This window comes from Convolutriloba macropyga, chromosome 8 (genome assembly GCF_964194025.1).
Source record: "Convolutriloba macropyga chromosome 8, txConMacr16.3, whole genome shotgun sequence".
Lineage (NCBI taxonomy): Eukaryota > Metazoa > Xenacoelomorpha > Acoela > Convolutidae > Convolutriloba > Convolutriloba macropyga.
The window spans coordinates 19,198,072-19,213,102 of NC_134475.1; the positions used below are offsets into that span (position 1 = coordinate 19,198,072).

At 35.1% G+C, this 15,031-nt stretch overlaps 1 protein-coding gene across 1 annotated transcript; it reads left to right on the forward strand.

Moving 5' to 3' along the window:
• Positions 1–196: 196 nt before the first annotated feature.
• Positions 197–11,001, forward strand: LOC142344556 (cell division control protein 45 homolog). Its single transcript, XM_075396319.1, has 2 exons — positions 197–1,617; positions 10,224–11,001. Exons 1-2 carry the CDS (start codon positions 223–225, stop codon positions 10,635–10,637), a joined length of 1,809 nt encoding a protein of 602 aa, XP_075252434.1. The 5' UTR covers positions 197–222; the 3' UTR covers positions 10,638–11,001.
• The last annotated feature ends 4,030 nt before the right edge of the window (positions 11,002–15,031 follow it).

The following is a 15,031-nucleotide window of genomic DNA, read 5'->3' on the forward strand; positions in this document are numbered from 1 at the left end:
TTTGGGTGACCTTTATTGCTCTTACTCCGAAATAAAGCTTGTTGCTAATATAAAGTCGGTTGCAGCGTAAAAATCAGGGCCAAATAGTGCAGATGGTTTTGAAGCGGGAGGTCATTGGTTCGAATCCCAGAGGGGGCAAATGTTTTTCCATCCGCCTGCCGTTCGAGAGCAATTCTTCCGACATTAGTCGGTTTATGTTTATATTTGTTTTCAGGTTTAAAAATGCTGACAAAAGAACTGAAGAAAGACTTTTATGTGAAATTGCAGAACAAAAGAGTGATAGTGCTGGCAAGCTATGAAGTTGATAGTGTGGCTGCTTGCAGAATTTTAATCAATCTGTTCAAAACAGATAGTATCCAATACACTTTAGTTCCAGTCTTTACATCTGACAATATAGAGCAAGCTTTTCTGGAACATAATGCGCATTGTAATGACTTCCTCTTCATCAATTGTGGAGCAACCATTGACCTCTTGGAACTTCTGAGTCCTGGAGGCATGATCAACTTCTACATTATTGACGCTCATAGACCTATTAGTGTGACTAACGTGTTTTCTGAGCAGATTCACGTTCTCATTCGTGATTCGGAACCTATTGAGGAGATCCCGAAGTTTGATGACGTTTTCCGCGATGACGACGAGGATGATGACGAAGGAATTGAGGAGGATCCCAATGCTGAAGATGGCGAGTCCTCCGAAAATGAAGGTGAAGGCGACGAGAATCGAGATCCCGAAAGTGCAACTGATCCTAGCACTGGGTTCTCGAGAAGGCGAAAGAAGAAAGGTTTCGACGATGAGAAATATCTCCGATTGGCAAAAAAGCAGCGAGAAAGGCGTCAATGGGAGGACAAACGAACACAAATTTTACGAACCTACGAAGAGTCAACATTTTTCAGTTGCTCCTCGGCGGAAATATGTTACGAATTGTCTTGGCTGCTTTCGAAAGATACCAACAATCTTCTGTGGTTAGCTATTATTGGTCTCACAGATCAATACTTCTTGAATCGGGTTTCAAAAAGTGGAACCAACTACCTCAACGAACGTGACTTTTTAGGATCACACGTACGTCGTCTCAACAATTGGCTGGAAAATGATTCAAGTTCAATCGTATCTGTTGACTGTATGAAAATAAGTTCCGAGAAAGAGCTGAGAATTTATCTTTACAGACATTGGACTATATGGGAAAGCTTTTACAACTCACTTTTCACCATGTCTCAATTTAAACTATGGAGCCTTAAGGGTCAACGAAAGCATTTAGACTTTCTATCGTCTATTGGATTGTCATTACAGAATTGTAAACGTAAGTTTAAGTGTATCGATACGAAAGTGAGAACCGAATGCAGCTCCAAAATCATTTCAACATATGAAAGGTTGTTCAGGCAAGGTTTGAAATCGAACATATGGTTTAGTTCGTTCACAGCCCAGTATGGAGTTATGAACAAGTTCAGTGCCCTGGATGTGACTATAGCTATGAATGCTCTATTGGAGGACCCGGCGACTGTTGCTAGCTCGACTGAGAAGTTCATGAGGGCATTAGATGCGTTGTCATATACAAATTGTCAAATGGTGGCTGATTCGATTGACAAAGCCAAATTTCTACTTCAAGCTGTATGTGAACAGGTAAATTTGTTTCAACGTGTTGCGCTCACAAAATACTATTGGTTCCAGATAGTTTGTATGGTTTGAGAAACTTTTTCTGACTTTCAGCATCGTGTTTATTGGCATCAACATTTTTTTGTATGCGTGAACAAACAGATTGTCAGTTTTTAAGCATCGTAAGTGTAACTTAAACTTGAAAAAGGATTGGTAATGTGAGAGCACAAGACGTTCCAAACTTCTCAATGCGGAACCATATATCAAAGTTAGGAGCAAGACAAATTCGTCTGTTAACAGTGGATCTCAAGTGTGAGATGATTTTTAAGGAGGCGAGTTTCCAAACAACTGATAGAATTCTGAATTGTTCGATCAGTATTAAAATAGCTTTAACTAATCACAAGATTTGAGCTTAACCAAAGCAGTCCACTTCATAATTAGCTACTGACATGTAAACGAAATATTAAATATTAGAAAATCATGCTATTCGACAAATCTGTAATTAATAAATGTAGTACTAACAAGGAGGCTCGCTAATGTGCGTTCGCACATAAAGTTCCGACCCCGCTCATCCATATTTTTGGTATAAACGTCTACCAAATGAGGAACGGATAGAAAAACCCCAAAAATTATTTTTCAAAAGAAAGTGTAAGACAAAACAATTGCCTCCAACGCAAAAAGCTCAGAGGAGTACAAAATGACGCATTAGACTGATGAGATCAGCAATTATTAAAAAAAGCAAGTTAAGAGGAACAACAAAATCAAACAACAATAACAACAAACATTAATTACATCCAAAACTTATTACCATTAAAAAAAAACTTTTTAACAAGGTCAAAATAGCGTCAGATAAAACTAAAACTAAACAAAATAACTTGTACTACAATAAAAAAAAACATATCAGACGACTCCATAATAAGGCTTGGTAACAATTGTAACAATTAGACAAAAAAGAACAAAAAAACAGCAAAGTTAAAACGTTGCCTTATAATTTTAAAAACAATTTATTTTTAAGTAATGAAAACCATTAAAAAGTAATTGAAAACAGCCAACATGTTTTTGATCAAATACGCTACTACAGGAGGGCATTAAGACCTGTCATCAGTAAATTTTTTATGTGGTTGCAAAAAGAACAAGAAATAGGGACAGCAAACAAAAATTCGACTAAAACGCTGTCGAAGCCGTAGCGCCATATTTTGCCCCTCAAAATATGTTCTTTTAAGCCTTCCTCGAAAGCCAATAATGTGGTATTCGACCTCCAATTAATAGGAATATGTAATAAGTAGATAAAACTGCCTAAAAATTAAAAAAAATTGTGAAATCCAGTACAATCAAAGCCAGAAAACCATAACTTAACGCGTAAAACCGAAAAAAAGGTTTAAATTTTAGTTAAGCAGAAAGAAGAGGCATTCTTTGTTTGCTGACACTACAAGTTGACCAAATTAAGAGTAAAATAGTGACAAAGTTTAATAAGTCACTTTATTTAACCTTTTTAAGTCAAATTAAAACATTTTTAAGTCAAAACGACCATAATCTTTCGATTGAAGAAACTAGACATATTAAGTTGGGAATGGTTAGAAATCCAATGGAACCTATCGACTGTGAGCTTTGATTTGAATCGTTCTGTTCTTAACTTAACTTAAAAATGAATGAATTTTTTTAAAAAAAGACTGACTGATTACAATCCGAATATTTGAATATTTTTTATAACATCCGATTATAACAGTCCAAGATTGGAGTAGAACCAGCCCTGCTATTGCTGTTCGTCCGTTAAGAAAACTCAATTTTTTCGAATGTTATATATCTTGATAATTTGTCAGTTAAAAGATCAAAAATAAATGCTGCGTTTTTGATAATCACAGAGTAAAGTTAGCAAAAAACGACAAAAATTTAATCCAGACTACTCCCAAAAAAGGCTGAATTTTGAAATATTTATCCAAAACTTTTGCCATAAAAATTGATTCAAAATAGTCAACAATACTTTATTGTCTTTAAAAATAAAATCAACAGTACTATTGTTAATAATTTTTTCATTTTTTTAAGCTAAATTGAAATTTTAGGCAAAAATTCCGGAAAATGTGATTAAAATGAACGCAAATCGGTCTAATGTTCACAAAAATTTAAACCACGATAACTCGCTCTAGAAAAGGAAGTTCATAAAAATCTTTTTAATTCCATATTCTACTCTGGACGGGCTGTTTAATGATACCACTCACAACTCTCTACGATTAATATATCGATCGGACAAAATTGTCTGAACAAAAAAACCCAGTTGAGTATAGACTTCCTCCGTCTCCCCCTTAAGAGGGGTCGGAAAAATTATGGAAAAATATAGAAACCAGCTAATTTTATTTCAACTGCTTAGCATAATTGAGACATGCTTTGTCAATTTTTTTTACATTGTTTCTATTGAAATGTTATTATTGATTGTTTCCTCAGACAGTCAGTCTCTGCAACAAGTTTTTATCTGCGCTCTAAATCGCTGTTATTTTAGTGGAGTGAGTGTTAGTAGAGCTGGACGCCTGGTTCCATTTTATGATGAAAGTAGTAGTCATTTTTCCAACTGTTTGAGCTTCCTAGCTGCATAGAGCAGGAGGCAGATTGAAGAGAGCGATTGTGAGCTCGTATATCGTAAAGATCTTGTAATCTTTCGTGTGCGGGCAAATTCTTTGTTTAATGCACCTTTGTTTGTTTCAATTGCGGCATTTCAGAACGGCGTACTTCAACTAATTGAAAATTCTCATGAAGGCAGATCTGTTGCCAATTTTTCTCAACTGTAATTTTAATTTTTTACCAGCATAGGTTTTCTTGAAAAATGAAAGTTTTCGGGACAACATATAATTCCGGAGATCTGAAAGTGCTTAGGTGCAGAAGAACTTTACTCTAACCTTTAAGGAGAACAAATAGTGTCAAAGCTCATAAGTTTTACTATTTTACAAAAACACGTCAAAATTTCAATGAAACTCTAAGACATAGGTTGGAGACTCCAAATGAGGTGATAGGTACCTGTTTAATGAGACAAGGGAAACTCATTAATAAGATTTGAAATCAGACAACAAAAAGAGGAAAATAACTGGCAAAGCCCAAAAACTAAAATTCAATTAGAGTACTAATGGTCAGTCACGAAAACCAAAAAATAAATTAAGCACTTGAGAAATATAAACTACTGCTTAAGTAAAGGCCAATTCGAGCTGTCATTATTGGTACCGTGTTAAGAATAAACAGAACAACAGTTGACTTCAACTCAAAATTTCATGAATGTTTTGGAAATAAATGGCTGTGAAGTTATCAAAAACAGTTAATATTAATTAAAAAGGTAAAGAGGATAAAAAATGACTCATCGGAAAACTGTGGAGTCTTGTCATCAATAAGATGAAGTGATTGGTAATACAAACAACAAAAACAGCGAATGCTGCCTATCTTCAAATATTCACAAATTTTCTATGAAAAAATTGTCAAAGCTACAAAAACCATTAGTTGTCAATTGAGGGATTCAATTAACTGCTCCAATAAAATCTTTTGATCATTTTTGATAGCATTCAAGAAAAGTCTGACCGAGAACACGGTAGTCAAATTCCAAAATGTGGACAATGAAATCGCTCTTTAAAGTCGAAAAACTTGAGACGCAGTTTCTCACTAATTTGAAAATTATTGCAATAAAATTAATCGCTCTTTGGCTGTCCGAACTTTCTTGCTGTGCCCAGAAACGCCACGCCTATTTCACTATGATCAGTCCAATATGACTTCGAAATTGTAAACAGATCATGAAAAACGCTAGCGCCCCAATACGGTTCAAACTGTTTTATATGATCAAGAGAAGGGGCAATAAAAGCTCTGCAGAGCTATCGCTATCACAGCAATTAAGAATGACTGGCAGTTCACAGTAAGAGCTAAATTCGATTTTTTCAAAAAAAAATGTTCTCATAGTGAGAAGACAAATGTTAAAATTTTCGGCCTCGTTATTTCTCAATAAAAAGTTGATATAATTTTCAGAAGTTTTCAATGATAGCACTTTTTTAAACCTAAATCGGCATGTTGATTTTAAAAAGCCATAAAGTTTCAAACATCCAAATTAATTTGGATATAGCTATTTGATTCTACGGGGTCGGAAGGAACAGAAAATTGTGAAGCGTTGAGTTTTTACTGAATCAAGATGATTTGATTTGCAGAAAACGTACATGTTAAACGGCATTGGACCTGATGACGTTGAGCCAAAAGTGTCGGCTCATTGACGTCGTGTTTTGATCTTTAATTGCGCTCTAACTATATTTAATTGCGCTCTAACAAGAATTATTGTAAACATTTTGATCTTCTGCAAAGTTTTTGCTTGAACTTTTTGACTTTTCGAATGCCTTCTACGCCGTTGAGTTCTAATTTGCTCGGTATAAATTTCACTCTCATTCACACGTGTAAGTAGCTGAAATCAGTGGTGGAAGTTCAGTACTAAAAGTGAAATGTAATTTAATTGCGCTCTAACGATATATGCAAGCATTTTTGTAAACATTTTGATCTTCTGCAAAGTTTTTGCTTGACCTTTTTGACTTTTCGAATGCCTGTTACGCCGTTGACTGTTTTGTTTTGCGTGATATATTTTTCTCTCGCATTTACAAGTCTAAGTGGTTCAGTACTATTGGTCTAATGTAAAGTAAGCCAAAATTGGAGTAATTTCTTGCACTTTAATTGTTAGCTGCGAAGCGATAGTGGCTATTATTGGTATTTTTTTAATTCGTCGTCTCCATCGATGATTCTTGCGACCATTGATTTTTTCAATTTCACTGACTTCTACTGCTTTGCAGTTAAAATTTGTGTGCGTAATGTCATTTTTTGCTTTTAATTCAATTGCGTGATTTACCTGGCTCGAAAAAATGACTTCTAAACTCACCTAATGGATTTAGTGAACATTCGCTAGTTAAAGGTCAATAGTGTGCATCTAAGTAGTGCCAAACGTATATGCCCTCATTCATAAATGAAATAGTCTTGTGTTTTTGATTTTGAATATTAATTTTGAAAAAGCTCATGGCTTTTTCCGTATAAAGCGTATGTGTCTCTTAAAAATGACAGACCGAATCTAACCCAAGACCTCTAGTGGTCTAGTAATGGACTGGTGGTCAATCTGTCCGTCTTATTTCCTTAGTTATTTCAATTCCATGGAAAGAGATTCAAAAAAGTTTGTCCGAGAAAGCCGTAGTCACATTCTGTAATGTGGACAGTGAAATCGCTCATTGAAAAGCTGGAGACCCAGTTTCTTACTAATTTGAAAATTGAGAAAAGCAATAAAATTAATCGCTCTTTGACTGTCCTAACTTTTTTGCTGTCCTTAGAAACGCCACCCCTATTTCACTTTGGTCAGTCCAATATGACGTACTAAATTCTAAACAGATCTTGAAAAAAGCCAGCGCCCCGATTCGGCTCAAACTGTTTTAAATGATCAAGAGAAGGGGCAATAATAGCTCTGCAGAGCTATCGCTATTTCAGCAATCAAGAATGACTGGCAGTTCACAGTTAGAGCAAAATTCGAATATTTTAAATCGTTCTCATAGTGAAAAGACAAGTGTTAAAAATCTCGGCCTTGTTATTTCTCAATAAAAAAATTGATAATTTTTTCAGATTTTCAAAAGTTTTCACTTATAGCACTTTTTTAAACATCGGTCGGCCCATTGATTTTGGAAAGCCATAAGTTTCTAACCCCCAAGTTTATTTGGATATAATTGTTTGATTCTGCGTTGATGGAAAGATCGTAAATTAGCGAATCGTTGTGAAGCATTGAGTTTTGACTGAATCAAGATGATTTGGTTTGCAGAAAACGTACATGTTTAACGAATCTCACAGCATTAGACCTCATGATTTTGAGCCAAAAGTGTTGGCTCATTAACGTCGTGTTTTGATCTTTAATTGCGCTCTAACGATATATGCAAGAATTTTTGTAAACATTTTGATCTTCTGCAAAGTTTTCGCTTGACCTTTTTGACTTTTCGAATGCCTGTTACTCCGTTGACTGTTTTGTTTTGCGTGATATATTCTTCTCTCGCATTCGCAAGTTTAAGTGGCCGAACTCAGTGGTGGTTCAGTACTATAAGTCTAATGTAAAGTAAGCCAAAATTGGAGTAATTTTTTGTACTTTAATTGTTAGCTGCGAAGCGATAGTGGCTATTATTGGGAACATCGTATTTTTTTAACTCGTTGTCTCCATCGATGATTCTTGCGGCCATTGATTTTTTCAATTTCACTGACTTCTGCTTTGCAGTTAAAAATTTGTGTGCGTAACGTTATTTTTTGCTTTTAATTCAATTGCGTGATTTACCTCACTCAAAAAATGACTGCTAATCTCACCTAATGAATTTTAATTGTTATGAAGGTTGCTAGTTAAAGGTCAATGGTGTGCATCTAAGTAGTGCTAAACGTATATGCCCTAATTATTGAGTATCATAGTCTTGGGTTTTTGATTTTGTATATTAAGTTTGAAAAGTTCTTAGGGTTTTTTCCTTCTAGAGCGTATGTCTCTTAAAAATGACAGTCCGAATCTAACCTAAAACATTTAATGGTTTTTAAGGAACTGGTGGTCAATCTGTCCATCTTATTTTTTTATTTGTTTCATTTCCATGGAAAGCCGTCTATCGCGGCTTTTTTCCGACAATTTGCCGGGTAAGTTTTAGTGTTTATGATGTTATATAATAACTTCTAATGGCGTTTTTTGAAGTCATTTTTTTGAATATAGATGCTTCCCCCTCTCTCATTCCTACTTGACCAAATGAAACAGGCTGTAGTAGGTTCCAGCTCCCACTAGTCGTTCCAGAGCAATTCCCGACATTTGTCTGTTAGGTTTGAATCATCTGCCACCGCCTCCTTTTTTGATATCTTATTTTTAGTACGGTTAGGTTAGTAATTATTTTGCATGATTCTTCGAGTCGTTTCGGTTATTTCACCTGCTGTTTTTTGAGCTGAAGCAAGTTTGTTCTTGACTTCAACTTTGGGTTTTGTTTTCGAACATTGACTTGTTTTAGAATGTTGACTTCTCTTTGCAAACATTGGATTTCATATACAATAATTCATAGCTGCTGTCAGCCTCTCAACGGCTATTGTTTTGGCGCTCTCCTTTCAAAAATTTGCTTATACTTATGATCACGTTTTTCGTTTTACATAAGTCACGATTGTCACGTTTGACTTCCGGCTTACCTCACTCATTGCTTCAACTGCGTGGATTTTAATTCTGTCACGCATTGAATTACTCAATGTGGTGAATGCTTTCAAAGTCAAAAGAGCGAAATCAAAAGATCGAAAGAAACATGATAAGCATATAAAACTGGGTCATTAAGTCATAGTGCATTAGGTTATCAAAGTTCATTAAAGCGATTACTAGCTGGAATTAGTATTATGCTGAATAGTGTTCAGTATAGAAGCTGAATTAAGTTTAATTTAAAAATCCCAATGTGCGGTAAGCGGGTTGACGGTGACTATTTTCCGGCAATTTGCCGGCTATGTTTAGGATTTGCTTCTAATATTCATGGTCGAAAGGATTTTTTTCCATAACAGTCTCTTCTTATTCAAACTACAGATATCCCCACGTACTTGTCCGCCCGTTCCCCTTCCCCCTCCGCCCGCCTACCTTCCAACCACGCCTCAAACTACAGGCACACACCTTCTCCCCCACCTGCCTGCCCCAGCCCTACCGTACTACCGTACTTACACCTCCTAACTTACCCCTGTTACCTGCCAACCTCCCCTCCAACTACCCCACATAACTGCACCTCAATCCTCTAAACTAAAATTCAGTTTTTTTAAAACAATGTTTAGTTTTATGAAGCTATTAATTTCGTTATTTCTTTTCTTTGATTGTTAATTGCTCTCAAACGAAGTTTGTAGCAATTATATTAGTCCTGTCGGTCTTTTTTTTATGCGATTTTTCGCTTGACCAATTTTTCATCTGACGCTTTTGACTTTTCGTCCTCAAAAACGGGATAAACAGGTAGCGCCCAGTGGGCATTATGTGCTCTTAGAGCCTTTCAGGTCTGTTTCAGCTCAAACTGTCTTGGAGACTTATACTTATGGTGTGAGGGGCGGTTCTTAGAGGTTGACACCCCCCCTTTGTTGACCCCCCCACCCCCACTATTGGCTCCACCCCCCCTCACCGCGCTTCCCCCCCCCCGTGGCTAGCTACTGACCAAGCCAACCGCTCGCCGGTCGTTTGAGAGCAATTCGCCCGACGTTAGTCGGTTATGTTTCTTATTTTAGGTAAGGATAGGTTTGTGTTTATATTGCACGAGTCTTCGAGTCGTTACCTGTATTCTATCGGCTATGTTTTTATGCAAAATTTTCTTAAAGCTTGATGCGACTGTGAGCGAAAGGCAATTAAAGGCTTTGTAATACAGTGGTAAAGATGTCAGGCTGTCAAACATTTTAGAACTACGCCCTCTTCGAAATTAAATTGCCCCCGTCTGTCGTTCAAGAACAATTGATCCGACTATAGTTTGGGTTTTTTGGGCGTGCTAACAGAGTACTATAAGGGGCGTGGGTATTTAGTACAATAGCGGAAATAATTCAAAAACTGAAGATTATGAAGTGTTTTAAATTTACACAATTAATAAAAAAATTTAATTTGAATTACAAATCACTGACAATCAAAATTGTTACTTTAGACGAAGAACGTGCTGTCAACCAACAGGGCAGTAAACACGGGCCAATTTGTTCTCGTTTCTCTCAGCTCCAGCATCAAAGATGCCAAATATTTCTCCAATTTCAACGCCTTCAAACTCCTGGGCTTATATATTGTCAATTGCATAGTCTCAAGCAACAACCGATTGGGTAATAAAAGTTTTGTCATCACTGCACCTTCTTCGAGCGATGAAAATAACACTGTTGTTTTGGGACTACCACCGCTGCTATTAATGGAAGAAAAGTACTCCAACATATTCGGAAAAGCATTTGAAACGGCAGCTGACATGACAAAGTCTAGAATTTATCAAAACTATTTTGAAAATAATTATCTGGACATCAGAACGGAAGATCTTGTCAAGTTTTTGGATGCTTTAACAACCATTATGGCATCCTAAAATTAAATTCTGGTCTTATGTTTTGTTTTTTGAATCCACTTAGTGTTGCGTGTTGTGAGTTTTTGAAAAGTTGTGCAGTTGTTGTTTTTGTGCTTTTTTGGATTCTAATTAGGTGCTAATTAACGTGCTCTATCACTCAGTATTTCTGACTAAATTGTGTTCTGATTATAGTAGCCTTTTTGGTTGAAAAACATTTGTATATGTACACGTTTTTGTTGAATTTGTAAATCTTATTAATGATTATCTTTTGCTCGTGTCTCGGTTGATAGCCATTTAAAGTTTAATGCGTTTTGATGTAAATACTGAGTTTAGTTGTCATTAATTTCCCCATTAGTAAATTAAAATGTTTCCCAACATGTCAAAATTTTCGAAACACCCATGTGTGTGAGAGCGAGTTTATTATCTCTGTCATCAGTCCGAGATTCTTTCTTGTTTTTTTATATAACTCAAGAGAGAAGGTGAATGTATTATTATAATCAGAGTGAACGTAAAAGAAGAGATAGGAATTCCTGGAATAGGAATTTCGAGGAAAAATTACGTTGAGAAATTTAAGGAGCCCAGAGAGGAGAGTGGTTATTTTGTCCATTGCGACAATTGATAGAAAGTTAGCAATAAATGTACAAAAGACTTTGTTTTGCTCAGTGAAAGTAAGTTCTGTTTACATGGGGGTTTTTGAAGCAGTTTTCTATATTTTGTTGTTTTTGGCTTTACATTCTTCATTATATCGCAAGTGGTTCATTTTTCAAATATTAGTAGAAGTCCTTTCGCACAAAACTGCTTTGAATCGCCGTCTACTTCTTTTTTTTCGAATTTCTTCATTAATTGCTCGAGAACGAAGCTGGAGGCAATTATTGTAAACGCGTCGGTCTTCTTTATCGATATGTTTGCTTGGCCGTTTTTGCGCTTTTGATCTAGGGCATTCTTTTTTCCACGCTGGGATTTCCCAATTTTTGCGTGATCTCAATTGATTTCATTCCTATGAAAGTTTGTCGGTAAAATAAAAGGGATTTTAGCGTTAAAGTTACATATACGAGATAGCTTAGTGGTTAAGATGTCAGAATAGAGGTTGTGGGTGCGAACACCTCCTGGGTTGAGAATTTTGCAACCATAAAAAACTTGTAATGTCTACCCCCTCTAAATTAAATTGCACCGGCTGTCGATCGAGAGCAATTCGTCAGATGTTAGTCGGTTTATGATGTTAGTTGATTACCTCAGATCCAAGTCAAATCAAGTTTTCTTGCGAGGCATTATATGGGTAATTACTAATTTGCCATTTTCATCTTCAATTATTGAAGCGAGTTTTTCTTGTTTTTAAATGTTTAAAAAATCTCATTTTTTATCTGATCGATTGTGTTCACAGCTATTTCTGAAAGCGGTAACAAATTCGAAAAATTTACTGGCACAAGATGTGCTTTTTGTAAAGTGCTGGTGTTGAATTTTGACCTGTTATACAGCAACATCTGAATTGCGACCTACAATTTAGCACTTTATTGATCTTGGAGGTATTATGGCTGCATTTCTGTCGTTTTTTTTTGAGAGAATTTAAAATCTTTGCTAAGGTCGAAAGCAATGTATTTTTTCTTCTACAAGTTTGAATGCCTGTTTGATTTTTTCTGTTGCATTATATTATTTTTCTGCGTGTTTAAAAATGTGATGATTTAGACGTTAATTTTGATTTCGCATTATCGAAAATTTGGTTTGTTTTTTGTTAATGAGCTATTGAAATAATCAGTTCGTTGTTTGCAGTAGTTCATTGTTGAAAATTAGCGGAATCTTTTGGCGTTTTGGACTTTCGAGGTTTTTATTCACTCTTTTTACTATGTAGTTGAAATCGGTTGAGTTAATTTTCGTAGCGGTTTTTGCTCCTGAGGAAAGTTTCACTGTTCTTTGGGCTACTTTTGAACCAATTGCAGCAGCTTTTGACTTTTTTGGACATGTATAAACTGCAGCATTAAGGTTCGCATAGGTTTTGTTAAAGTGGGATCTCATTTTTTTCAGATTGTAACAATTTTTCGTTACTGGTTAAAATATTTTTATGTCGACTTTGAAATAATTAATACGTAAAGGTTTTTTGAATTTTATCTGCAACCGTTAAGGAGTATATATGCTAATGGTGGTCTATGTACTTTTCAAGATACAAGATTTCGAAGATTGAATAATCAGATTTGATTATTCAGAAACAAGAAGTGGAAGAAGAGCAAGTGTTGTTGATGCGCGAAATTATTTTCCAATAATGCTTAAGCTGAGCGATAATATGTTATCCGAAAGCTCTTCGCACGCAGGATTATGAATTCCAGTGTTAGATTTCTATTCTCTTGCGACTTCAAAGAGTACAGGGATCGTTGTTTTTGCTCACGACAGAAATAGTACATATAGCATGTAAAAGTAGAACTAATCTATTTCCTCAAAACTGCCCCAGTCAGCGGAAATTTTCATATCTCGGATTTCTTTACAATTTTCTTGAGATTTTAGTCAGAAACCCTATTTTCTTTAGAACCATCTCACATTGGTAAGTCCTAATCTGCAATTCGTATTCTAAGTCCTCAGAAATAGGTGAGACTTTTATGGAGTCTTTTTCCCATAAAGCGATTTTTCATGTTTGTTTACTTGATTCGTCGTTAACAGCTAACGCGGAAAACTGTGACCAATTCGAGTTATTTAATCGAAGAAAATTACGTTTTCTGGCGTAATCTGTATAGATATCTTAGTACAAATTACGTGAGTAGAGTGAGTTTTTGAATACCTGCACCTCTTTAAGTAGATTTTTCATAAAAATGATGGTCCTAGGCACAGGTTTAGTTTTTGTCGGAGTCGACTCATCGAATCATTTCTCGATTGAATTATTGGGGGGACTAGTTTTAGGTCGTTCTTTTTACTGTACTTCAGATTGAAGTTCTTAAACGTTGTGACCCAGTCTCTCCCGCTTTCATAATTGTTCCGACCCCTCTTGAGGGGAAGGAACTATATACTCCAATTGTTTTTTTGTTCAGTCAATTTTGGCAGATCGATATATTCATCGTAGAGAGTTGAGACTGGTATCATTAGAAAGCTTGTCCAGCGTAGAATATCGAATTAAAAAGATTTTTTTTTAATTTTCGTTTTTACAGAGAGTTATCGAGGTTTAAATTTTGAGAAAATAGAGTGAATTCCGGTGAGATTTTATTCACACATTCGGGAATTTTTGACTAAAACTTCGCCAATTTTGCTAAAATTTGTTGATTTTTTGTAAAGACAAAAAATTTTTTTAGGCTATTTTTATTAATTTTTTTTGTCAAAAATTCTGGCTAAATTTTTTTGTCAAAAATTCTGGCGAAAATTCTGGCACGAAATAAGTTTCTTTAGTCCAGTTTGATTAGATATACAGGAAATACTAACCCAAACACTACTAACACAATCTTTGTAGACTCAAAAGGGGGCTTTTTCCCAATTCCGTTGAGAGTGCTCTGTAATTAAAACTTTGCCGTTTTTTGTTTAATTTACTCGTTGATTATCAAAAACGCAGCATCTACTTTTGATTTTTTAACTAACAAAATATCAATATCTATAACATTCGAATAATTAAGCTTATGAACAAACAGCATTAGAAGGGCTAGTTTTGGACCAATCTTGAACTGGTATAATCCAAAAGTAATTCGCATTGTAATCAGTCGATCTTTTTTATGAAAAAAAAATTTGACCTTTTCTACATTAATTAAATAACAGAACATTTCAAACCAAAGCTTACCAATGATAGGTCCAATTGGATTCCTAAATAGCTCCACGTTGTCGTATACAGTTGTTTACTTGGAAGCTTATGGACGTTTTGACTTTTTAAAATATTTGATTTTCAAATAAATTATGACTTATTGAACTTTGCCTCTATTTTTCTCCTATTTTGGTCAACTTGGAGCTCATTGTCAGCAATGAAAGAATGATTCTTCTTTCTATCGAAATCAAATTCAATCTTTGTTGCGGTTTTACGCCTTAAGTTATGGTTTTCTGGCTTTGATGTTACTAGATTTTACATTTTTAAAATTTTTAAATATTTGCACATTTTTCAGTTTTCTAGTTTTGTCACATTATCACGTTATTGACAGTTCGTATATCACAATATTGGCGTTCAAAATAAGGCACTATTGATAATATTAAAATCTTGAAGATATAGTGTATGATTTCAACGGCTTCGACACTACTTTCTCAAAGAATTTATTTGAATTTGTTGAATTTTGTCTTTAACTGTCCTTTTTACTTTGTCTTTTTAGTCATTTGAAAATTCCAGTACAATGATCCGGTTCCATTGGCTTTTCATGGAAGAATAGATGATCCGATATTCTGACGTTAGTAGATAGCTGATGGCTTTTATGACTCTGAAAACAATTGTTTTATAAATTAAAAAAAAAAACACTTTGTAACTT